The following is a 25,510-nucleotide window of genomic DNA, read 5'->3' as shown; positions in this document are numbered from 1 at the left end:
TGCTTCGGGTCATTGTCCATCTGCACTGTGAAGTGCCGTCCAATGAGTTCTGAAGCATTTGGCTGAATATGAGCAGATAATCTTGCCCGAAACACTTCATAATTCATCCTGCTGCTTTTGTCAGCAGTCACATCATCAATAAATACAAGAGAACCAGTTCCATTGGCAGCCATACATGCCCACGCCATGACACTACCACCACCATACTTCACTGATGAGGTGGTATGCTTTGGATCATGAGCAGTTCCTTTCCTTCTCCATACTCTTCTCTTCCCATCACTCTGGTACAAGTTGATCTTTGTCTCATCTGTCCATAGGATGTTGTTTGGCAAACTCTAATCTGGCCTTCCTGTTTTTGAGGCTCACCAATGGTTTACATCTTGTAGTGAACCCTCTGTATTCACTCTGGTGAAGTCTTCTCTTGATTGTTGACTTTGACACACACACACCTACCTCCTGGAGAGTGTTCTTGATCTGGCCAACTGTTGTGAAGGGTGTTTTCTTCACCAGGGAAAGTATTCTTCGGTCATCCACCACAGTTGTTTTCCGTGGTCTTCCAGGTCTTTTGGTGTTGCTGAGCTCACCGGTGCGTTCTTTCTTTTTAAGAATGTTCCAAACAGTTGATTTGGCCACACCTAATGTTTTTGCTATCTCTCTGATGGGTTTGTTTAGATTTTTCAGCCTAATGATGGCTTGCTTCACTGATAGTGACAGCTCTTTGGATCTCATATTGAGAGTTGACAGCAACAGATTCCAAATGCAAATAGCACACTTGAAATGAACTCTGGACCTTTTATCTGCTCCTTGTAAATGGGATAATGAGGGAATAACACATACCTGGCCATGGAACAGCTGAGCAGCCAATTGTCCCATTACTTTTGGTCCCTTAAAAAGTGGGAGGCACATATACAAACTGTTGTAATTCCTACACTGTTCACCTGATTTGGATGTAAATACCCTCAAATTAAAGCTGAAAGTCTGCAGTTAAAGCACATCTTGTTTGTTTCATTTCAACTCCATTGTGGTGGTGTATAGAGCCAAAAAGATTAGAATTTTGTCGATGTCCCAATATTTATGGACCTGACTGTATTTGCATTTGTACGTAGCTGACTATAGGTTGTTTTGTTGTGTCTTTGTGCAGAAAAAGCCCCTGTCTGCTGTAATAAAGGAAGTGTGTGATGGGTAAGTTGATGATGATGAATCAGATGTTTTGCTGACTCTATGCTTTCTCTGTGGATCATTATCATTCAACTGTATGTATTACTGTGATAGTTAGTGTGTGTGTGTGTGTGTGTGTGTGTGTGTGTGTTTGTGTTCGTGTAGCTGGAATCTCCCAGGTCCTGAAAACTATGCTCTGCAGTATGCTGATGGAGTGCAGATGTACATCACTGAATCGGTGAGTCACATTTATGTACAAATCAATACAATTATTTATCTACATGAGGGTCATTATATATTATACTCTTACATTACGTCGGAATTTAAATTTTTTTTTTAAACAAAAAAATGTCCGAACAGCAGACAACTCCTCTCTTGAGGACAAGTTCTATTGGTGCATCTCCAGTCTCTCTTTCTTCATCCATCTCTCTTCTCTGTTCTTGAATGTGCAGAAGCTATCGAGACTCTCCATCTGTTAACAGGCTGTTATGCGACCTGGCTAGCTAGCAGCTATAACGTTACCCACGTTCAGTGGGGTACATTTGTAAATGTACAATTATTAGTGTTAAAAATTGTTTGTGTCACAAATTGTTTATGTGCCATGGTGTTTTACCCTCTTAAAGTGAGTTAGTTGTGTAAAAAGCCTCGAGTTTGGCACGTGACGATTTTTTTGACGAGAGGGTGAAGCTGAAAAGGATGAGGCGGTCAAGTCAGTGTTGTGTATGGTTGCAATGGCGCTGCGCTTAGCTAGCTAAACACTCAAGAGGGAAACTCGCCAATTTTCAACTCTTGTAGCGAGTCATCCGGCGGGTAAACGCCGACCTCCGGGTATTGGTGCCAATTATCTACTTCTGCACCACAGTACAGAAAAATCAGCAGACTTTCTCTTAAAGGAACACACCGACTTATTGGGACTTTGTCTTATTCACCGTATCCCCTAGAGTTAGATAAGTCGATACATACCCTTCTCATCTCCGTCCATCCATCTTCATCCGCTTATCCGGGGTCGGGTCAACGGGGGTAGCAGCTCCAGCAGGGGACCCCAAACTTCCTTTTCCCGGGCCACATTAACCAGCTCCGACTGGGGGATCCCGAGGCGTTCCCAGGCCAGGTTAGAGATATAATCCCTCCACCTAGTCCTGGGTCTCCCCCGAGGCCTCCTCCCAGCTGGACGTGCCTGGAACACCTCCCTAGGGAGGCGCCCAGGGGGCATCCTTACCAGATGCCCGAACCACCTCAACTGGCTCCTTTCGACGCAAAGGAGCAGCGGCTCTACTCCGAGCTCCTCACGGATAACTGAGCTTCTCACCCTATCTCTAAGGGAGATGCCAGCTACCCTCCTGAGGAAACCCATTTCGGCCGCTTGTACCCTGGATCTTGTTCTTTCGGTCATGACCCAGCCTTCATGACCATAGGTGAGGGTAGGAACAAAAACTGACCGGTAGATTGAGAGCTTTGCCTTCTGGCTCAGCTCTCTTTTCGTCACAACGGTGCGATAAATTGAATGTAATACCGCACCTGCTGTGCCGATTCTCCGACCAATCTCCCACTCCATTGTCCCCTCACTCGCGAACAAGACCCCAATGTACTTGAACTCTTTCACTTGGGGTAAGGACTCATTCCCTACCTGGAGAAGGCACTCCATCGGTTTCCTGCTGAGAACCATGTCCTCCGATTTAGAGGTGCTGATCCTCATCCCAGCCGCTTCACACTCGGCTGCGAACCGATCCAGTGAGTGCTGAAGGTCACAGGCCGATGATGCCATCAGGACCACATCATCTGCAAAAAGCAGCGGCGAGATCCCCAGCCCACCGAACTGCAACCCCTCTCCCACCCGACTACGCCTCGATATCCTGTCCATAAATACTACAAACAGGATTGGTGACAAAGCGCAGCCCTGGCGGAGGCCAACTCTCACCTGAAACGAGTCCGACTTACTGCCGAGAACCCGGACACAGTTCTCGCTTTGGTCGTACAGAGATTGGATGGCCCTGAGAAGGGACCCCCTCACCCCGTACTCCCGCAGCACCTCCCACAGTATCTCCCGGGGCACCCGGTCATACGCCTTCTCCAGATCCACAAAACACATGTAGACTGGTTGGGCATACTCCCAGGCTCCCTCCAGGATCCTTGCGAGAGTAAAGATCTGGTCCGTTGTTCCACGACCAGGACGGAATCCGCATTGTTCCTCTTCAACCTGAGATTCGACTATCGACCGAACCCTCCTTTCCAGCACCTTGGAGTAGACTTTACCGGGGAGGCTGAGAAGTGTGATACCCCTGTAATTGGCACACACCTCTGGTCCCCCTTTTTAAAAAGGGGAACCACCACCCCGGTCTGCCACTCCTTAGGCACCGTCCCAGACTTCCACGCAATGTTGAAGAGGCGTGTCAACCAAGACAACCCCTCCACACCCATAGCTTTAAGCATTTCTGGACGGATCTCATCAATTCCTGGGGCTTTGCCACTGTGGAGTTGTTTAACTACCTCAGCAACCTCCACTTTGGGCTTAACAGGTCTGTCCAGAGTCTTCCCCCACCCCCTGACCCAACTGACCACCAGATGGTGATCGGTTGACAGCTCCGCCCCTCTATTCAGTGTCCTCAGATCAGATGAAACGATTATAAAATCGATCATTGACCTTTGGCCTAGGGTGCTCTGGTACCAAGTACACTTATGAGCATCCCTATGTTCGAACATGGTGTTCGTTATAGACAATCCATGACTAGCACAGAAGTCCAACAACAAACAACCACTCTGGTTTAGATCAGGGAGGCCGTTCCTCCCAATCACACCTCTCCATGTGTCTCCATCATTACCCACATGCGCGTTGAAGTCCCCCAGCAGAACTATGGAGTCCCCGACTGGAGCCCCATGCAGGACTCCACTCAAGGTCTCCAAGAAGGCCGAATACTCCGAACTCTTGTTCGGTGCATATGCACAAACAACAGTCAGAGTTTTCCCCCCCACAACCCGCAGGCGTAGGGAGGCGACCCTCTCGTCCACCGGGTTAAACTCCCAACGTAGCAGCGCTCAGCCGGGGGCTTGTGAGTATCCCCACACCCGCCCGGCGCCTCACACCCTGGGCAACTCCGGAGAAGAAAAGAGTCCTATCCAGGAGTATGGTTCCAGAACCAAGACTGTGCGTAGAGGTAAGCCCCCCCAGATCTAACCGGTAGCGCTCCACCTCCCGCACAAGTTCCGGCTCCTTCCCCCACAGAGAGGTGACATTCCACATCCCCAGAGCCAGCCTCTGCTGCCCGGGTCTGGTCCGTCGAGGCCCCTGACCTTCACTGCCACCCATGTGGCAGCGCACCCGACCCCAGCGGTTCCTCCCACAGGTGGTGGGCCCATGGGATGGAGAGATGTCCGTGCGTGTTGTAAATAGTGCTTCGCCTTCTGAGAATATAGTTCCCAGTATGTATACGGTTAGAAGATCGCTGTGTCTCATGTGACCTTGTTACATGTTGGCGTTATTTTGTCACTTATTGGGAGCAGTAGGCTAGTTGGAGCCGGTTACCTCCAGGGTCTGTGCTAAGCTAGGCTAGCGGTGGGGGCGTTACGACACTCACGGAGATGAGAAGGGTATGTATGGACTTACCTAACTCTGTGGGATACTGTGAATAAACTAAAGTCCCAATAAGTCGGCGTGTTCCTTTAAGTTGCAGCTAATGCTAGCTAGCTGCTACCAAACGCTGAACAAGACATTTTTAGGCAACCAAAATGTTCCAATCAACTTTGAAAACCCACAGTGAGAGAGTCAACACACAACACGACGACACCCAATAACAAGTTCACAGCTTTTTAACGTACAAAGTGCCATGGATATGGATTGTTAGCCTCTATCATGATTGACAGGTCGGCGCGTAGGCGCGCCCTAAAGCATTTAATGCAGTTAAAAGAATAACAACTCTGTCTGCTTTTGTATTTCCCTCGAGTCCAAAAGTACATGGAATTACTTGTCTTAATTTGAAGCCCAGGTCACACAATGTCAACATCAGCAAAGGAAAGGAAGAGAGGCAGAAAACGAGAAAAGCAGCAGGAGGTGCAGAGCTTGCTGTCTTTCTGCAGTTTACACAAAAAACAGTTTTACCCTAAACATTTTTTCTCTATTTTACTAACCAGTAAGTAGAGTGTTAGCACTAATTAGTCATAGCATTTCCTGCAGTTTATAGCTGACTATATTTGTCCTAGTGTGAGTTTGTTTATGGGTTACTGTGTGAATAGGTACTGTGTGTGTGTGTGTGTGTGTGTGTGTGTGTGTGTGTGTGTGTGTGGGTGTGTGGGTGTGTGTGTGTGTGTGTGGTTAACTTATTTGTATCCATGTATGTCTGACTTCATCTACCTTGTGGTTGATATGCCAGCAGTGTATTTTAGTTTTTAAACTTTTTTTCTCTGCATGCGTGTGTGTGTGTGTGTGTGTGTGTGTGTGTGTGTGTGTGTGTGTGTGTGTGTGTGTGTGTGTGTGTGTGTGTTTGTTTGTTTGTTTTTGTGTTGTAGAATCGTCTGGACATTAAGAACGGCTGCATTCTGCGTCTGACCAAAGCACCGGTGAGTCTGTATCAACCAGGCTCTCAGCCACGCTACTCTTGCACCTCCCTCTTCTCACATTCCTCAAGCCCTCTGTCTCTCACTCTGTCACTGGCTCGTTACTCCTTCATTTATTCTGCATGCAGCAAATTTACAGAATCCGCTGCATGCACAGACAGTAGAACTGGTCAGCACCGATCTGTCACTGCCATTACAAGTAGCTGAGTTTAAAAGAGCAACGGTATAATTTGAAAAACTAGAAAAGGACACAATTGTTGAGTAGGGTGTGTGTTTTGTTGATGCTGGTGAACGCAGGGACGCTGTGCAGAAGACTTGTACAAGGGCATCCAGAGCTCAGACGCGGGTGTTCGCTGCGATTCGCTGAAGGAACTGGCGAGCGTTTCCACAGACGTGACCTTTGCTCAGGAGTTCATCAGCCGAGACGGACACCTCTTATTGGTCAAGATAGTAGAGGACTGTAATGAGTAAGTACTTTACTACTTGTCATTGCATGTGTGTGTGGGTACAAAATACTTGTTTGTCTGTCTGTGTGTGTGTGTGTGTGTGTGTGTGTGTGTGTGTGTGTGTGTGTGTGTGTGTGTGTGTGTGTGTGTGTGCGCGTGTGTGTGTGTGTGTAAGTGCATAATATTTCTTTGTGTGTCTTTGTCATTCAGGAGTAATGTGATCATGACCCACACACTGACAGGCTTCATGGAACTGATGGATCATGGGATAGTTTCATGGGAGAACCTCTCGTCTGTCTTCATCAAGAAGGTGCTGTAAACTTGTGCTGTCTGTCTGTCGTTTGGTCACAGATTTGTTTATCACTGACTGTAGCTGCACACTCTCTTACTATTCTTCCTGCTCTCCTTCCCTTCTTTCCTCCTCTCCTTCAGATTGCCAGCTTTGTCAACGCAAAGCCGACCGATGCATCAATACAGCAGGTGTCCTTGGATATCCTGGAGAGCATGGTGCTGAGCAGCTCCAACCTCTTCCTGCAAGTCAAACTGGAAGTCACTATGGAAAGGCTCATCGCTCACCTCCAGGTGTAAGTAACCGATAGATATAGACTGACTCTTTAATGTAGAATATTTTCATATTCTGCTGCTTGGGTATCCCAATCAAAACAATACCAAAACACGGAGCATTGATGTCATTGCCGTCAGTTTCTCTCGATTAGGATTCCTTTAGTGTTCATCGTTCAGGATTTTTTTTTTTTCCAGGAGCCAAATTATCCACATGTGAGCGGAACGGGAGGATTTTGGATGGAGCGCAGAGCAGATTTTTAGAAAGTTGGAGCTTCGCCTTATCTCCCGCTCCATCCTGCTCCAATTTCGCTTCAGTACCGCTCACACCATGAGTACGAAGCATGCCCGAGCCCGTCTCTGTGTTACTGGAGCGATATTGAGCAGAGAATCCTGAAGCGGCTTTGAGCGGCAGAGCGGAGGGAACAAATGAGCAGAAACTCTCACCGCTCACATGCTCTGTTGACAGGCGACCAAACATAACAAACCATTACCTTGAATATTAAGATTTTTCTGGGTTTGAACACTCAACAGAATATATAACTTAATATATAACATAGGTCTAGTCGTTTGTAGGCATTTTAATGCAGAAATTCTACATATTATGTCTTTAAAAGCCAATCATAAACTCATTGAATTTTTGAATGTGTGCTACCACACCTGCTTGATATATACATACTTTTTGTTGCAACTTTGATTATGCCATCAAAGTTATTACACTGATTCTTAGACAGAAGTATAATGTAATGTAAAAACCCCACATAGCAAAATCTTCTGTATTGCTTTATTAAAAAACAGGGCGCTGTTCTTCCAGAACAAACCACGGTCAGAGTTTCTCTCAGTGGCAGATAGTGGAAGAAACCAAAGATGGATGGAAAACATCCCATACAATGTTCAGCAAAGTTAAAGAGAAAACAAACTCTGACAGTGACAGATGACTGATCATCTGATCTGATCACACTGATCTGTGGGGCAGTAGGTTGGGGCGGTGATAAGTGGCAGCATTGTCTTTTGAACAGGAAGTTATTAAATATGTAATAAAAACAACTAGTGCTGATAATACTACTGTCTCTGCCATTTAGCACACCCGGATTTCACAATTAGACGGAATGTGTTAACGTGAGAATGGAAACCCTTTAAAACATCCTTTAATCTCAACTTGTTTTCCTTTCTATACACACCTTGTCATGCAGCCATTGAATGTTTACATTATGTGTTTGTCTCACTTTTGTCTTTCTCCTCTCTGACTGATTTTAGAACGAATCAGCAGATACAGACCAAAGCCATGGCCCTATTAATGGCACTACTACAAACAGCCGCTGACTCAGACAGACAGGTGCTGCCGCTGTCCGTTTTTTACTTTCTAACCCACATTGCACCAACTTCCTCTTCTCATAGCTGTTCAATGTTGCACGCATGCAGACCAGTAGGTATTTAGTTAGTTTAAGGGCCTTCCTGAATGTCTGTTACTCTCAGACAGTGCTGCCTGCAGCTGTTAATCGGTATGCACTGTGCATACTTAGCTGATGTTTTTCATATTCAGTCATCATAACTCTTTACTATGGTGCATTCTTGCAGTGATGGGAAGCTTTTGTATCCCAGGCTGAGAGTGGCAGCATGTGACTTGGGGTGAAGGACGGTTATTTGCACCAGCAGGCCATTTTTGTACATGCGAGTCAGAATCCTGCAGGCGCCACTTCTTACAGACAGCTGGAAATGACCCATCTATCTCATTCTGTCTGGTCATCTCAGCTTTTCTGTAAACAGTCGAGGCTTTCTCTCCCTCTGTTCTGTTCCTGCTCCTCTCTCATTGTAGGGAAACAGTTCCTTCATTCAGCCCTCAGTCTCCTTTCTCTCAGACTCTCTTTGTTACACTTCCTCCTTTTTAGAGTAGGTCAACAAATCCACCCTTCTTATCAGCAAATTAGCTCTGACCAAAACGAGGCTGGGCTAGAGATGCATGTACCAGCAAGTGATGATTTTGGCACAAAGGTCAAAGTCCCTCACACTAACCCTTGTCCCGCCCACTAATTAGTCACTGGCACTCTATCGCCACCCCATGATAGAAACATGTAATTGCACCCCAGTAACACATTTAACTTATCCTCACTATGTTCCCCTGTTCCTTTGTCTTTTGTTTCCCAGGATATGTTTGCATTCCTGAATAAGAAGAATCTCCGTCAGTATATCTATAAGGTAAATTATCTCCCTATTTACATTTCACATAATTTTCTGTAGCTCAGTGAAAATATGATGAAAGAAGACCGTATTGTAAGGGAAATTGTGTATTTGTTGCAGAACATCATCCATAGTTCTGGTTCCGTCCAGGACGAGATGGCCCACTACCTCTATGTCCTACAGTCAGTTACCTTAAATCACCTGGAGCCTCGCATGAGGACGCCTCTGGACTGTTACAGCCAGGTGAGCTCTAACATGACAAGTCAAACTCAGAGTGAAAACATCTGCTGCTGGTTAACGTATTTTCCACTGACTCCAAACATCATTTTAGGTATTAGTATTTAAATCTATTGATGCAGGATACTACATTGATATATCACTATACAGACCCCCCCCACCCCCCATCTGAGTAGATTTTTGTTGGAAATAATTTAACGTAAGTCCATATAAATGTCAATATATTTGAGCACTATTTAGTTGTAGCCTACATATTTTCCTGTATAACGTGATGATGGTCGAGTTGAGAATGTATCAGCAGTCAGGTAAAAGTCCTTTTAAGATCAATTTATTTAATTATTTTTCCATTTCAAACATACAGAACAGACAAACGCACTTGAACAAGAACAACCACCCACTCCCACCCCCCACCCTCCGCAGTCTCGAGGAAAAGAAAAGAAAAAACAAAACTAACAAATAAACAAAAACAGAGATCACACCTTGCCTAGTCGCTCTCCTCTAGTTCTTGTGATGCTGAGGTCATTAGGACTGATACTTGTGCTGCTGCGCTTTTCCATAGGTCTATAGTCGATGATTTGGCTTTGTTAATCCTTGCTGTAGAGAGCTCAAGCATAACTATGTCTATAAAATACGTCAACCACTGTTTTATACAAAGTGAGTGGGGGGAAGCCAGCGTTGAGCTATCATTTTCTTGGTCGCGGTTGAGCCGGCTAGCCAAATTTTCTTCTGTCTCCCAAGCACATGTAATTAAGAGTCGTCATTAAGTAACAGAACAATCGGGTCAGTAGGAATTCGACATCCTGTCACATAGGTAAAAGTCTTGAAAATCTGCAGGGAAGTCTAATCCCAGTTGCAGCAGTACCAACAGTAAATCAAAGTGTATCTTCGCAAATCAATGATCACAATTTATTTTTAAATCATATCTGTCTGAAGTTATATAATTAGGCATGAGGTCTCCTGTAGGTTTAATCTTGGGGTTAAGGCAAAGATTAGGTTAATTAGTAGCTTCCCCTTCCTTCGTAGTACTATTATCTTCAGTCCTGTCATTGAAGCATGTACACTTTGTGAAAAGACAGGTGTAAGCTCAGTACCGGAAACAGACTCTTCTGTCTTCTCACACCTACTTATCTGTGCACTACATCCTGTTAAATAGATGTGCAATATAAATGAAAATATATATTCAACTGTTGTATATTGGTCATAATTTATTCAGCCATAATAACACTCTGTATAGTTGCACATACTGTACCTTGTTGTGCATACATACTGTACCTTCCAAATCACGACACAGTTACTCAAAGATAATCCACAGAACTGGTTGTGAGCAGTTTCATGTAGGAACTACTTTCTTCCTACCGAACTACACCCGCCAACTGTATGACCGCGCAGAAGGAAGCGTACTTATTTAGCATATTTTTGATTTTGGGGTGAACTGTCCCCATTAAAATACCAATGCTTATTTTATTATCACTCCAGTCAGATGTCTGTAACAAAATAACAGTTTGAAATAAATTAACACTCAAAGATGTCCACTCAACATCCATCTCCATGGTAAACATCTACCTTTTATCTGCCTCCCCCCATGCAGGAGCAGAGAGACATCCTTCACGGTTTGCGGCAGGCAGCGTTTGAGACGGAAAGCGACAACAGCCTGAGCCACGAGAGACGGCGCTCGCTCTGCGCCAAAGAGTTCAAGAAGTTAGGCTTCTCTGTAAGTGACTGCTTTCAGATGTTATGTTTCTGTTCACTGTGATTATTATTATTAATACTCCTACTTTTCATATTCATATTACTGTGATTGATATTGTCTTTGGTCATTTCAGAACAATAGTAACCCTGGTCAGGACTTGGTGCGAACGCCTCCTGGGCTTCTCGCTTTGGACACTATGTATTATTTTGCTGCACGCTATCCTGATGCCTACAGCAGGGTGAGCATGATTGATCTGCCGTTAATTTGACAATTTGAAGAGTTTATAATAAAACATTTCTCGAAACATTTTCAGACTTTGGCATGATGTCATGTAGCTCATACATGTTTCAGTTCAAAAATGTTAAAGCTGCAGTAGGCAGAAAGCTAACAACACACACCTTCAGCTCTCCCCCTCGCCTCTCTGTGCAGCCGCTCCCATCAGGCAAGCACGGGCATATGCAGCGGCTTCATACGAGTACTAGTCATTCATTTCATCCCGATGCCGTTTTGAGATGACGTACTGTGATTCAAGGATCTAGGTAGCTACAGAAACATGAACTTGAATCAGCCTCAGCCGTGAGCCTTTGTCCACGTTGACGTTTTCTCTCACACCGCCTCCAGCGTCTCCTCGTTGGGATGGCGGCAGCAGGCAGTGCCACGGCTTCAGACTCTGGCTTCTGTCATCCGAACAAGGAGACGTGTGTGAGAGGAAATGCAGACACGGCAAATGAGCCGGTGTTCATGCTAGGCTAGAAGGCTAACCCCAGGACTGTTTTCACAGCAAATGTCCACTCCCTGGACAATAAGCTGGACCCCATTTTTACACAGTTTTGTTCCTCTATGTACAGTACTGCGCTGTATATAGATGGATGACAATAAAGTCTCTTATCGAATAGTTTATCCTTGAATTAGCTGCAGCTGCGAGCCTTTGGCTAAGGTTAGCAGAACTTTCACTAACGGAACGTGCATGCGCATCTGCATTTGCAGAACAGCCAATAGGAACTCTCTCTCTGAAATAAACTCTGTATTGGGCGAAGTCCCTCGTCATGGGCGAGATTTTCTAAAGCCTAAAAACAGAGCCGAGGAGGAGGTGCAAAAGTCTTTTTCTCAGACCACTTGAATAACAACATGCTGAAAGATTATTATGGAATTTCTGCCCAAGTTTAAACAATTAAACTGCCTACCCCAGCTTAAAGGAACCGTCATAAAATTGCCACATTGTTTTTGTCTGTTCTCTATTGCACAGGCTTCACTTTATGATCAACGAAAAAATTAATTTGTGATGTTTACAAGACAATGTTACATTTTTCCTGTCTCCCAGTTTGTCCTGGAGAATAGCAGTAGGGAAGACAAACATGAGTGTCCATTCGCTAGGAGCAGCATCCAGCTCACACTCATCCTGTGTGAAATCCTTCGTATCGGAGAGCCCCGTAAGTTGACCTCCAACCGGCAGTATAAGTGCCATCACTTTGTCTGTAACCTTTGACTGTAACAACTGATAATCTTGTATTGATTTGCTTTTTGTTCTCCATCTTCCCCATTAACAGCCTCAGAGACGAGATCTGACTACCACCCCATCTTCTTCAGTCAGGATCGGTTGATGGAGGAGCTGTTCTGTGTCTGCATCCAGCTGCTCAACAAGACCTGGAAAGAGATGAGAGCCACACAGGAGGACTTTGACAAGGTGCAATAACATAGCATGGCATGGTATGGCACGGCATGGCTTTCTTCATAAGCCTAGCAAAAACTATTGTGCCATGCAGGAGGATTTTGACTAAGCAGGCTAGCTTCAAACTCTAAATTTAGCTTTCTTTTCACTTTAAAAGAAAAGTTCAACCTTTCAGGAAATGCGTTCAGAGTTTGATGAAAGAGTGGTATTAATCTGCTTGTGTAACTATCAGTAAGAAAGCAAATATGCATATTCCCAAAAAGAAACACTCAACCCCTATCTATTTATGATCATACTGATATTTACAGTTTTGAGGCACATCTCAGTACATACTGTAAATGCTCTGAAAGGGGTGGACTACATTCCAGTTGTATTGTAGCCATATATGTCTCCATGTTTACTTGGGGAAATCTAATAAAGACCCAGCAGGAGGAATGCTGAGTTAAAAGGCAGATGACTCAATTTGTGCAAGCTGTGTTTTCTACACATACTTTTTGCAACGTAGTCCACTGATTTCAGTCGCTACACTGACAAATAACTGTTGAAACGCATGGCTAGCAGGGCTCAATGGCACATTAACTGTCGCTGTGTGTGTAAAAAGATGACACAGGGTATTTCAGATCCAGGCCTACCATTGCCAGAACCGGCCTGTTTACTGCAAGTCTTGCAAACAAATCCTGTGACATAGCAACGCTGTGCTTCTCATCGAGTACCTGAACTCATTTGCGGCAGGCCCAAGCACAAATACACTTCCATAAATGATGAAATAATGTTGAATTTGGTCATTGCCTTGTTCAGTATGCACTCACTGTTTCACTCCTTAAATGCCAGATGTTTGTCAGCAGTCATTACCTCATTCTGTGATCCTTGATTTGTTGATTATCTTGCACAGTAAATCGTGATGCAACTGACAACAAGCCTCAGCACCTCTGAGTGAGATGTCTTTCATCTCACACACATCATTACATGCATTAAAGCATTTAACAAGATAAATCAAGCCCACCTTGAGTTATGTTAATGAATTACAAAGGTTTTCAAACCGATTTAAATTTAACAAAAGGGCAAGCTCCTCCAGTCACAGAGTTGAGCTTAAATGAGAGCCCTTTTAAAATAATCTTTTATGGTGGATTTGTCTAAGTTTGTACTTTTGTGACTTTGTATAGGTTCATTCTTATGCTAACCATCCCCGACCTGCCCCCACAGAAAGAGTTGACCCTGCGTTAACTTTAGGAACACACACACACACACACACACACACACACACACACACACACACACAGGGAGAAATATTGAGAATCCAGCTGTCCTGAAAGGGAACGTGGTAGAGCTTTTTCTCCCGAGCCGCATTTCAACATCACACACGACACAACCGTCCGTCATCAATAAATTGCTGATAAAACTCGGTGACCCTTTGGCCTTTTCAGGAGCGGGCCAGTGTCCTGAGCGCCAGGCCAGCAGACTAGGCCTTTTGTTTTTGACCACGGCTCCCTACCCAGGGTGCTTTGGGGCAAGGACAAAGGGGCATTAGGTGGACAAAGAGAAGCGTGGTGGGCGGCAGAAACGGAGGGAGAAGGAAACAAGGAAAACAAAGCGCCCAGGGAATGAGCAGTAATTACACAACAACAGAGGGAACGTAAAACCTCTGGAAACAATATGAGAGCGAGAGAATGAGAGGGTTGGACTGGAGGGAGCCGAGTGGAAGAGAAGCCAAAGAAAAAGAGAGGTGCTGGTGGTGCATGTGTGATATCACACATTTAGGTTTTGTTACTTAGATTATGAATTGGAAGTATTGCTGTTTGAGTAAGACCCATCCCTACCTCCAATCACGTGAATGGACTGTGTGGTCATCATCCTCAAATGCACACACACACACCCACCCACCCACGCACGCACGCACACACACACACACACACACACACACACACACATTTAGCATACATGCACATGCTGCAGGGTTTTAGGGAACAGAGACAGCTGCCATCATCGCTCCCATTGGCCAGTTCAGCTAAATGACAGAGGGGCTGGGCTGTACAGGCAGGAAGGGGTGGGGGGGTGTGCATGTGTGTGAGAGTATCAGGGTGTCTGTTTACAAAACACCCAAAGGCCTGCACCTCTGCTGTCATGTAGGTTATCTCCGTCTCTCTCTCTCTCTCTCTCTCTCTCTCTCTCTCTCTCTCTCTCTCTCTCTCTCTCCCTCACTTTCACCGCTTGTCATCCCCGTCACTCTTCTCTGATTGTTAACGACGGGTGGAGTTCAAATTTGGGATTTAAATATCTGTCAAAATAGTCTGCCCTGAAGGAATAAAAGATGGAGGTAAGTTTGCTTTTAGTTTTGTTTCTCGGTTGGAATGTGCGTTGGGCAGTTTGTTGTTCGTTTGTTGTAAATTGATTTATTTAATTGGGCTGTTGATGCGAAATGTTTCAATGATTTTTCATCCGTACTCCAAACTGTTATAAGGGCGAGACGTAACAACAGAAATGATTCATAGCATGAGAGTTGGGATGACACAACAGTATGAAGTGGCTGTCTAAAGCTTGTGTCATGTGAAAGTTGCTGGACAGCGAGGTTATTTTGGATCAGGGGGCTTGAGAAGGGAGACGCAGTGTGAAACTCTAGTCGCTTGTTTTGTGTCCCAGCATGTTCACACAATATAAAATGACCGTCTGCACTTCCACTGCTGCCAGATGGATAGCCTCGGCCCTTCTCTGTGGTTGGGTCACATTAAAAATCCTTGTCCTGAGATTGAGATTTCTGCGTTTGATTTAATGTATGTAATGTACTGTATGTAAATTGCTTGTTAGCAGAACCTGTGTTGTAGCGAACAGTTATTTGTATAACAGCCCATAACCGAGTGGAGAGTCTGGACAGAGCTGTACTGAATGGGTCAAATTACACTTTAGGACTGATTGTTCACAATCAGTGGAATTGGGTGTGAACAGGAGTGATGTAGGTCAGCAGAGCGTGTGTCAAAGAAGTGGGAGATGGACAAATAGTGCTGGAGTCAGCTTGGTCTCGTAGCGCTATAGATTTCAATATAGATTTTCCACTATTTACAACTGTGGCACGTACAACTGAAGGGAGCTATAGATTTCACACATATGCATGCACTGTTTGACCAAGTGCCCTGAGCTCTTGTTTCAGGGTAACCGGGGTTACCCCCTGTCCCTTTCTGTTAGCTTTAGTTTAACAAGTCATGCGGAATACACACACACACACACACACACACACAAAAATCACACAAATGCTGAGTCAGTGCTACAGCAGTTCAATCTGGGGGGATTTGTTTACAAATTAGTTTTTAAATTAGATTTATATCAGATTTTCCAAGACCAATAAAAGGATGGACCCTGGAACTGTTCAGTTCAAATAACCACCCAGTTTTTGCATCATTGATTGTACTAATTCAGCATGGTTGGTATGAGGGTGTTGGGGGGGGTATGTTGCAGATAATTGGGTTAATAAAGAGCGCGCTGATCAATGGCTGAGATGAGGGGGGAAGGATCATGTGATTAGACAGTGTGAACCAGGAGGGATTCTATACTGATAATAGAAGTAGGCGGGAAAACACATGAATGGAACAGAGGCGTGTGTGGGTGTGGCTTAGAAGGAGTATTGCATGAAAGAGTGGAGGAGAGGAGAGGAAGTGAACTACTCTTTCTGAACACCCAGAAAGCTCTGTGTATTATCTATCTATCCATGGACCATGTTCTGGCCTCGTAGAGTAAACAGAAGAATCTTCTTCATGTGGGTTTTAAATCTCAAAGGTAATACTAGAGCGCTACGGCCGAAGCAATCCGCGAGCAAATTGACAACGGGAGCCCTGTTAACTGCGTACCCTTCTCACTCATGGTAGTAACATTATAACACAACAATTAATAACCCACAACTAACTCTCTTTAACAGGATAAAACACCATAGCACACAACAATTTGTGACTTAAACAATTTCTAACACTACTCATTTTACATTTACAAATTTACACCGCCCCGGACGGCATGTTGGGTAACATTTTAGCTGCTAGCTAGCCAGGTAGCATAACAGTCTGTTAAGCTGGGAGAGGCTCCGGTCGCTCCTGCACATTCAAGAACAGAGAAGAAAGTTAGAGGATGAAGAATGAAAGACCGGAGATACACCAGAACAACGTATGCTCAAGAGAGTATTTTATATTGTCATCCAAAATGGTACTCAAATAAAATACTTAAAAGGTATATCAGGTATGCTGTGTACAAGTTATGTCTGTCTTACCACTTCACTTCATACAGAACCTCTCTTGTCGAAGGCCACTACAACCCAAAGGCATCTCCGAAACAAGGGGACGTGTTAGTGGGGGAGAGCTGCCTGGGACCACAGCCCAAATATGAATCCAAATCCACAAAACTGCAGTACACGGTTACCAAGCCTACATGAAACTGCACAGTGTGTAAGCTCTCTGTGTCTCTGTGTCCCCAGGTGATGCAGGTGGTGAGGGAGCAGATAACCAGGACGCTGTCCAGTAAGCCCACCTCCCTGGAGCTCTTCAAGAACAAAGTCAATGCACTCAACTACAGCGAGATCCTCAAACTGCGGCAGACAGAACGACTGCACCAGGAAGAGACTCTTGCTCCACCCGTACTGTGAGTAGCAGGACGTTTAAAGATTAGTTATTTGATGAAACTATTTACATTTGCACTTTTTGGTCGCCTTATTCGATGACTTTGTTTCAGCTGCATGGCAGAAGATGTCACATCAGATCAGCCTTCTTCTTCTGATGCGCACAGGGTTCAGGGTTTAGTTATTATGTGGACGTTTCATAGCAGTAGCTATTTTGTCTCCATGGTCCTGGAGAAAAATTACAATGAACAATCAGATTGTTGTAGAAAAAGTCAACGTTTACATGCACACTGATATTCCACTATTATTCCGAAGATGACAATGTTCTGAATTGGATGCAGGTCATGTGAACATCATCTTCTGTTTGTATATTCCAAATGTAGCATTTTAAGACGTGGGATATGCCGATATTATTCAGGTTTTTAGAAAATTCTATGGACATACTGTATATACAGCACATTTGCAATATGCGTCTCAATTGTTTATTTGTTTTTTTACCACAGATTGAAACACAGACTTTTCCCCGTTTAGGGTCAGCTCTGTGCGTTGCTATGGTTGCTGAACATAAACCAACTAGCCAACAGTTTGCAGGGCTGGGGGGTAGAGATGCATACCCAAAAGGAAAGCCCACATTTCTGGTCAGAAGGAGAAACACACCTACCTTCAAGCATTATAAAATACTTGAATATCAACAACAGGTTTTTAGACATGCGCATATATATGGCAACGCCGATTTTTTTTTTCCAAGAAGGTGGTTAAAGAAATAAATGAGGGAGGCTGTGTTCGCACGGTCGAACAAGTGATGCAAAGAAGCAAAAATGGCACACGCGAATTTAGCCATGTAAACAGCTTAGTTGGAATATTGTCTTTTTCAGAACTAGTGCAGTGCCCATTGAAAATGTTTGGAACGGGACGAATGCTGCCCTGTGGTATTGTTGCTTGTAGAATTCATCAAAACCAAATTGTACCCCAAAATTACTTACAGAAGGACCCCAAACCACTTCATATGCAACTCCCCTGCATAGCCTACTACTAACTTACTGATTTACCTGACAGAGAACATTGCAGATTCAAAATGTAATCACAAAATATCACAATGAAAATGTGGAGTAATCAGACATTAGCCTCATGGCAGTGTGCTACCCACCTAACCTGTTATGAGAGCTAATCAGCACATATCTGAGTTAATCACCACCAGAACCGGACTGTTTGTGTGTGTGTGTGTGTGTGTGTGCGTGTGCGTGTGCGGAGAGAGAGAGAGAGACGGTGTTGTGTCGAATGAGCGACTCATGAGTTAATTTAAAGAGTCGGGTGAAAGATCCGAGTGAGTCACGACTCAAACAGGTTTAGTGCAGTCAGTGTGCATGCGGTGTGAGAGGGGGAGTGGCCAGCGGCTAGAGTGGCAAAAGCCAATGTGTGCTTCTTTTACCGACAATATCTTTGCATTTCTACTCCAAACAACGTCAAACTGGCAAACTGGCACTGCACTTACTTGTGCCTGTAGCAAGACACCTGTCAAGTTTGAAATCCATCGGACTCTCGGTTCAAGAGATATGCACATAACACCCACACACACACACACACACACACAGACACACACACACACAGACAGACAGAAAGACGTTTCTGCAATTTATAGATAGATAAGGGCAAAACCGTAGTATTTTGTGCACATTAGGGGTGCGTGATATATCGACTCAATATCGTTATCGCGATATCACATTGCGCAATATTATATTGAAAGTGTCGCGATAAGTATGCAATATTTTGTTTATTTTGTGGAGCGCTGCGTCCCGTCCGTTGACTGCGTGGCTTAGTTGTGTTTGATTTAGAGCCAGTTTGAAATGCTATAATGATCATGTTTCATTGGCCAGTTACCGTGCCATGTGCACATTAGTGCACGTCAGCGCACGGGTCCACTACGTGACAAACCCTGTGGAGCGTACCATGTGTGTGCATATTTCGACAGATTGACAGCGTAAGTGAAGAAATAGATAGAGACAACAAAACGGAACCAATCAGAGAAGCTAAAGAAAAGTTGTGTCCTGTTTTCTTTATTTAGATATTTTATACTGTCCAACCAGTAAAACATGTCCTGTTCTGTAGACATGGTCCTTATTTATTTATTCATGTTGGACCAGTCCAATATGACTGTCAGTTGAAATAAACCTTGTGTTGTAAGAACACTTGTTTAGTGCACGTAAACGTAGTGTCCATAGCACAAGCTGACCAGCTGCTCTACTGACGACTCCAGATAGTTCCCACCCCTATGGAACCAGCTGACAGGTCAGCAGCCATACTGTTGTCGATTACTGTATGCTACTGTTTGTCACTAAACACTGAGTGCAGCAGTGTGTTGCTGTCACATTGAGGGTTCATCCATGCAGCCTTAGGGTTTATTTTTGACAAAGGTGCTGACTGTCCTGTGACTCCCCGTCTGATTTCGGATAAATGATGAAGATAGAACTGATTAGTGCCCTGGCAATGTGATGTGCTCTATCTTGCCTTTTTAATGTCTTGTGTTCAGTTTGGGTGTGTCTTGTACTGCAGTTTGGTTGTGAGTTCCTTCACAGTAAAAAGGATGCTAGTTCCATGTGGCGAAGCATTTTGTTGAGCCTGTTTTTTCTTTCCAAGTGAGCTCAAAGAGCGCCTGAAGCCAGAGCTGCTGGAGTTGATCCGCCAGCAGAGACTCAACAGGCTGTGTCAAGGAACAATGTTCAAGAAGATTAGCAGCCGACGCAGACAGGGTGAGAAACCACACACACACACACACACACCCTAAAAAAAGACAGCAGACTGTCTTGTTCGCCTAACCCAGGGGTGTCAAACTCAGTTTCACTAAGGGCCACACTGGAAAAAGAGAATCACATCAAGGGCCAGACATGTAGAGTTTATTGACATGCTTTTATTTCATTGAAAAAGTAAAATATCTTTGACTCAATTATTGCATGTCTCATATAGTCTTCTCACTTACAGTGTGGTCCACATAAAGCCCTGAAAAAGTCAGCAAAAAAGTTCCAAAGCCATACTAGAATTTAGCAAATCCAGCAAAACAATGATTACATTTTCTAAGTAGGCTACCACACAGCTGACTCACAACAAGCTCTTTCACAGTCTGAATATGCAAACTCTCTGCTTCTGGGGGAATTTCTGAGTCTCAAAGTCGGCACATTTGCCAAATTCTGCTTTGAGTGTCCCGTAATTGCAAGTTGAAAAACAGTTTCCCATGTTTTTGGTTTGGCGCACAACTAGGTGGGCCAAATATATTGTGAACCTAGATTCATATGCGAGCCGGATCAGAATTAGCGAGGGGCCGGATTTGGCCCGCGGGCCTTGAGTTTGACACATGTGGCCTAACCTCTCTGATCGTCTGTCTCAGATAAACTGTGGTACTGCCGCTTGTCGCCCAATCACAAAATGCTTCACTACGGTGATGTGGAGGAAGACCTGGACAACCCACCAATCGAAACACTGCAAGAGAAGAGTGAGTGAAAGCTGGACTGGGCCGTGGCAGATGTAAAGATTTAAAATTAGTAGGAGAGCCGATTTGATTTAAATAAATTAACTTGATCTCTCTGTCTATTTCTCATTTTCCTATCTATTCCCCCCTGCGCCCCCCCCCCCCTTCAGTTCCAGTAGCGGATATCAAAGGCTTGCTGACGGGAAAAGACTGCCCTCACATGAAGGAGAACAAAGGCAAACAGAACAAGGTGAGCAGCACTCCCTGTCTTTTCCCAGTATGCTCGTGCTCATCGTGCTCACACCTCACTGTGTGTGTGTGTGTGTGTGTGTGTGTGTGTGTGTGTGTGTGTGTGTGTGTGTCCCTCACTGCAGGAGGCGCTGGACCTGGCATTTAGCATCACATACGATGTAGAAGAGTACAGCCTGAACTTCATCGCCCCCTCCAGAACAGATGTGAGTCTCTCCTCTTGTATTAGTTTGTGTGTGTGTGTGCATCGTAATGTCCAGTAGGAACATAAAGAGTATACTCCCCGGCTTCCTCTCTCTGCCAGTTCTGCCTGTGGACAGATGGACTGAGCGTTCTCCTGGGCCGCGAGATGAGTAGTGAATCCATGCGCAGCGAGCTGGAGATCCTGCTCTCCATGGAGATTAAGCTCCGCCTCCTGGACCTCGAGAACGTTCCCATCCCCGACAGTGCGCCGGTCGTCCCCAAACCACCCAGCAACTACAACTTCTGCTACGACTTCAGCCAGACCGAGCAGTAGAGTGTGTGCACTTGCTGTAGTGCAAGTAGGTCGTGTGAATGTGTAAATAAATATTGTGTGTGTGTGTGTGTGGGGGGGGATGTCTGAATAAGTGGCCTGTGTGTATGACCTGACTTATTCCTATAACACAGATTTATAATAATATTTGTTCTTCATAGTCTCCTACATCCAAGTGAAACAATTGAACAGGAGAAAACCTGTGGAAACTACAATGGTGTTTGTGGGTGTAATCTGCTACCAAATGGCTGTCGACTGTACTAAATGCTGCAGATTATCTGGGAGAGAAATATCTTCAGCTGGTCTCTCCATTCATGATTTCTCCTCACTGCACTGGGAACTTTAACACAGCTCCAAAAACCACAAAACAAATGGCAAAAATGGAATTCTTCTCATACAATACACTAGAGCCCGACCGATAAAGGATTTTTAAGGCCGATATCGATACAAATATTCGGTGATTTAAAAATCCGATATTCCGATATATCGGCCGATATGTATAAAAAAAAATAATACAAGAAACGCGTAACATAACATAAACAGATTTCCCTAACATTAGTTATTTGTAGTTATTTGAGTCCTCACTAAAATAATATGATAATGTAGTTTAACAATAAACTTTTGTTTTACTGTCACAACAGAACAGAGGAACATCAAAATATATTAAAGTTCTGATAAATAACATTTATAAAAATACAAACTTAAGATATGAAACGTAAAGTCCTTTGAACAAAAACACAATAACAACCAAATCAAAGAGTGTTGCCAACAGGGAGGTTGTAGAGCGCCCTCTGGTGGACAGACTATACAACGCCAACACTCACAACATGGTTGAAGAGTGTTTCGTCTAGAGATGCACCGATAGACCGGCCGGTTTTCACGTGCTCGGCCATGACCGGCGACGGGCAGGTCAGTCTGACATATGCCGATTTCATGCCGGTCAACACTACAATTAACGGACAACATAAGTTATACGAGTTACAGTTCTCAAGGACGCACACACACACACGGACGTGACAGCACAGCACAGTCACAGTGACAGTCTCTTTTTCCTTTCTCTCAACTTTTCCGCCGTGTGTACCCGCTCGCGCTATTCTCGCACATGTAGGGAACCTCGTGAATTAACTAGCGAACATGGCAGCTGTTTGGAAATTCTTCAGCGTGTGTGCAGAAGACAACAAGTTTGCAATATGCAACACCTGCAAGGAAAAAGTAGGGCGTGGAGGGACGACACCAAAAACCCAAATCACATTTTTTTAGTTGGATATTGGACGTGAAAAGAAGGAAATGGTTCTAACGTTGCACTTTAGATGTGTGTGAATTTCCCACACCAGGAGTAATTTATATAGTTCTATTTTATAGTGATCCATTATCTGTTCAAAAAATGTTCTATGTTCTGTGCAAAATGTTCTATTAAAGAAAAGATAGAAAATAAATATTTGTGTGTGCTGTAAAGTGGTTCGAAAAAATGAAATCAGTATCGGCTGGCCTAACTCAAAGAAAATTGAAAATCGGAATCGGCCTAGAAAGTTGTAATCGGTGCATCTCTAGTTTCGTCCGTTTTTATTTTATTTTTTAAATATTCATTTATCGGCCATTATAAATGCAGATACCGATAGTTTGGAAAATGCCTAATATCGGCCGGCAGATATATCGGTCTGGTTCTACAACACATGTATTGTACAATACAGCCACTAAAGTAATGGTACTTTTGTTTTGTAATCATTTTATATTTCTAAATATATCTAAAACTGTGTATCATACATGAAATGTTCCTGTGTGCGCGGCTGGTTTTTCTGGTTGATGCTTTGCTCTTTGTCTCAAAAGGCTGGTTGTGCTCATTTGTTAAATTCTTGTATTTTCTGTTGCTTTTTTTTTCTTTCTTCTTTTTTTTTTTAAAGGTCCTATGACATGCTGCTTTTTGGATGCTTTTATATAGGCCTTAGTGGTCCCCTAATACTGCATCTGAAGTCTCTTTTATATAGACCTTAGTGGTCCCCTAATACTGCATCTGAAGTCTCTTTTATATAGACCTTAGTGGTCCCCTAATACTGTATTTGTAGTCTCTTTTATATAGATCTTAGAGGTCCCCTAATACTGTATTTGTAGTCTCTTTTATATAGATCTTAGAGGTCCCCTAATACTGTATTTGTAGTCTCTTTTATATAGGCCTTAGTGGTCCCCTAATACTGTATCTGAAGTCTCTTTTATATAGGCCTTAGTGGTCCCCTAATACTGTATCTGAAGTCTCTTTTATATAGGTCTTAGTGGTCCCCTAATACTGTATCTGAAGTCTCTTTTATATAGGCCTTAGTGGTCCCCTAATACTGTATCTGAAGTCCCCCTAATACTGTATCTGAAGTCTCTTTTATATAGACCTTAGTGGTCCCCTAATACTATATCTGAAGTCTCTTTCCCGAAATTCAGCCTTGGTGCAGAATTACAGCCACTAGAGCCAGTCCCACAATGAGCTTTCCTTAGGATGTGCCATTTCTGTGTCTGTAGCTTTAAATGAGACGAGATGAGCCAGGTCTGCGCAGAGTCGATCACCGCCTAATGCATGCCGGTTAGATTTGTGTCCGACTTGATCTCGACTTGTTCTGACGTCATGCACACGTGGGCAACGATAACCTCACGAGATCAAGACGGCCGCAGTTCTGAGACACAGGCAGCGCAGTTGCTTTTCACCGACTGCAAGACCCAGGGCGGACCCAGGGCATGCTGGGAAACGCCTGGCTCTCAGCTGATCTAACAGCTGATTGGTTCAGAATCGACTCAACATGATGAAGTTTTATATAAACTTTTTATTGATTTTGATTAGGAGGGATTTTAACTGTTATTTGTCTGATTTAAAGGCTTATTCTGTACAGAACACATGTTGTTATGGCTGATAGTTACGTTTAGAAGTCAGAGAGACTAAATCTGTTCAGATTACAGATCATCTACAGTGTAAATCAGCAACAGATCGCATGTAGAGCATTTTGAGAGCTACTCTGTCATAATTAAAACAACTGGAGACTGTGTAGGAGCTGATATATGGGTCTGATAACATTTTATTAAATCGGAATCGGACCACAGTGTTTCTGTAACTTCCTGTTCAGCCTGAAGGCTGCTGGGAACGGCTGGAAACTGTCCGACTTGACAGCGGATTTTTGTCACCGCCCCCTGCTGCTCCTGCCTGCTCTCATCCACTTTACAGGCGAGGCGCAGCTCATCTCAAACGAGCCTAATGTCTCTCTCTCTCTCTCTCTCTCTCATGATTGGGCCAAATTCTCTGGGCGGGCAAAGCAGAGAAAGAGGAGGTAACCTTTCTCCTTATGACTTCATAAAGGGAAGATTCCAGATCGGCCCATCTGAGCTTTCATTTTCTCAAAGGCAGAGCAGGATACCCAGGGCTCGGTTTACACCTATCACCATTTCTAGCCACTGGGGGACCATCGGCAGGCTGGGGGAGCTCATATTAATGTTAAACAACCTCATAAAGTGACATTTTCATGCCATGGGACCTTTAAATGGGCATCAACTAGAACACAGTGCCTTTTCCAGATATGGTACATGATATACTAATTTTTCAACATATGAAAGACAAATACAGTATGTTTTCAGCCTAAATATACTGTACCTGATATGGGTACCAGCCTTGGTATGGATCCCAGCGGCTCAATATGATTACTGTGGAGCAGCGATGCTCTAAAAGCTCTGTACGACTTTTATTTTTTTTATAGCGATGCAGATCTGCAGTTAAGGCATCATGGGGTTTCTGTTTGTTTTTAACAATTGACAACTATACCTTGTCATAATCAACATTTTGATAATGAGAAAAACTTGTAACAAGATTTATATCCAACTATCAATCACTCCTGTATATATCTGTGCAATACAGTACGCAACCGTCTCGAATCAGATCTTGAATTCATTTTAAAGCGGATCAATGTCACACATGGTGCTTATATGATGGCGGCAACATGCTCAGTCACAGCGTGCTACACTCTGACTCATCAAGCACTCAGTGGTGACACTCCAGGTCTACAGTCTATCACGTAGTGTGTGTTGAGTGTTTTCTTCTGTTTTGAAAAGAAATGTGTTATTTCATTTAACGACTGTCCTCTGCAGTGCATTCCTGACACACAACCGTCTGTGATAATATCATATGCGCTTTGGGTGACTTCACATGAATAAACAGTTTGATTAATACTGACAAGCGTATGT

General features: G+C 44.0%; 1 protein-coding gene across 5 annotated transcripts in view; it reads left to right on the top strand.

Moving 5' to 3' along the window:
- elmo3 (engulfment and cell motility 3) overlaps window positions 1-25,510 on the top strand; it is a 44,997-nt gene that overhangs the window by 12,647 nt on the left and 6,840 nt on the right. For 2 of the 5 annotated variants that reach the window (XM_078257858.1, XM_078257856.1), the window contains exons 3-21: window positions 1,142-1,182; window positions 1,324-1,396; window positions 5,659-5,709; window positions 6,004-6,173; window positions 6,363-6,462; window positions 6,585-6,736; window positions 7,971-8,049; window positions 8,859-8,909; window positions 9,012-9,134; window positions 10,717-10,839; window positions 10,952-11,056; window positions 12,140-12,248; window positions 12,366-12,502; window positions 16,938-17,101; window positions 19,713-19,825; window positions 20,458-20,562; window positions 20,709-20,788; window positions 20,913-20,993; window positions 21,092-21,329. In XM_078257858.1, the coding sequence (XP_078113984.1) occupies window positions 1,142-1,182; window positions 1,324-1,396; window positions 5,659-5,709; window positions 6,004-6,173; window positions 6,363-6,462; window positions 6,585-6,736; window positions 7,971-8,049; window positions 8,859-8,909; window positions 9,012-9,134; window positions 10,717-10,839; window positions 10,952-11,056; window positions 12,140-12,248; window positions 12,366-12,502; window positions 16,938-17,101; window positions 19,713-19,825; window positions 20,458-20,562; window positions 20,709-20,788; window positions 20,913-20,993; window positions 21,092-21,304 (2,070 nt within the window). In that variant the 3' untranslated portion in view covers window positions 21,305-21,329. Of the gene's footprint in view, window positions 1-1,141; window positions 1,183-1,323; window positions 1,397-5,658; window positions 5,710-6,003; window positions 6,174-6,362; window positions 6,463-6,584; window positions 6,737-7,970; window positions 8,050-8,858; window positions 8,910-9,011; window positions 9,135-10,716; window positions 10,840-10,951; window positions 11,057-12,139; window positions 12,249-12,365; window positions 12,503-16,937; window positions 17,102-19,712; window positions 19,826-20,457; window positions 20,563-20,708; window positions 20,789-20,912; window positions 20,994-21,091; window positions 22,034-24,589; window positions 25,496-25,510 lie in introns of those variants that run through there. The other 3 variants (XM_078257855.1, XM_078257854.1, XM_078257859.1) reach the window with 3 other exon arrangements.

Source organism: Sander vitreus, chromosome 8 (assembly GCF_031162955.1).
Source record: "Sander vitreus isolate 19-12246 chromosome 8, sanVit1, whole genome shotgun sequence".
Classification (NCBI taxonomy): Eukaryota; Metazoa; Chordata; class Actinopteri; order Perciformes; family Percidae; genus Sander; species Sander vitreus.
The sequence above is the reverse complement of the archived record's forward strand: the minus strand, read 5'-3'. Positions and strand labels throughout refer to the sequence as shown.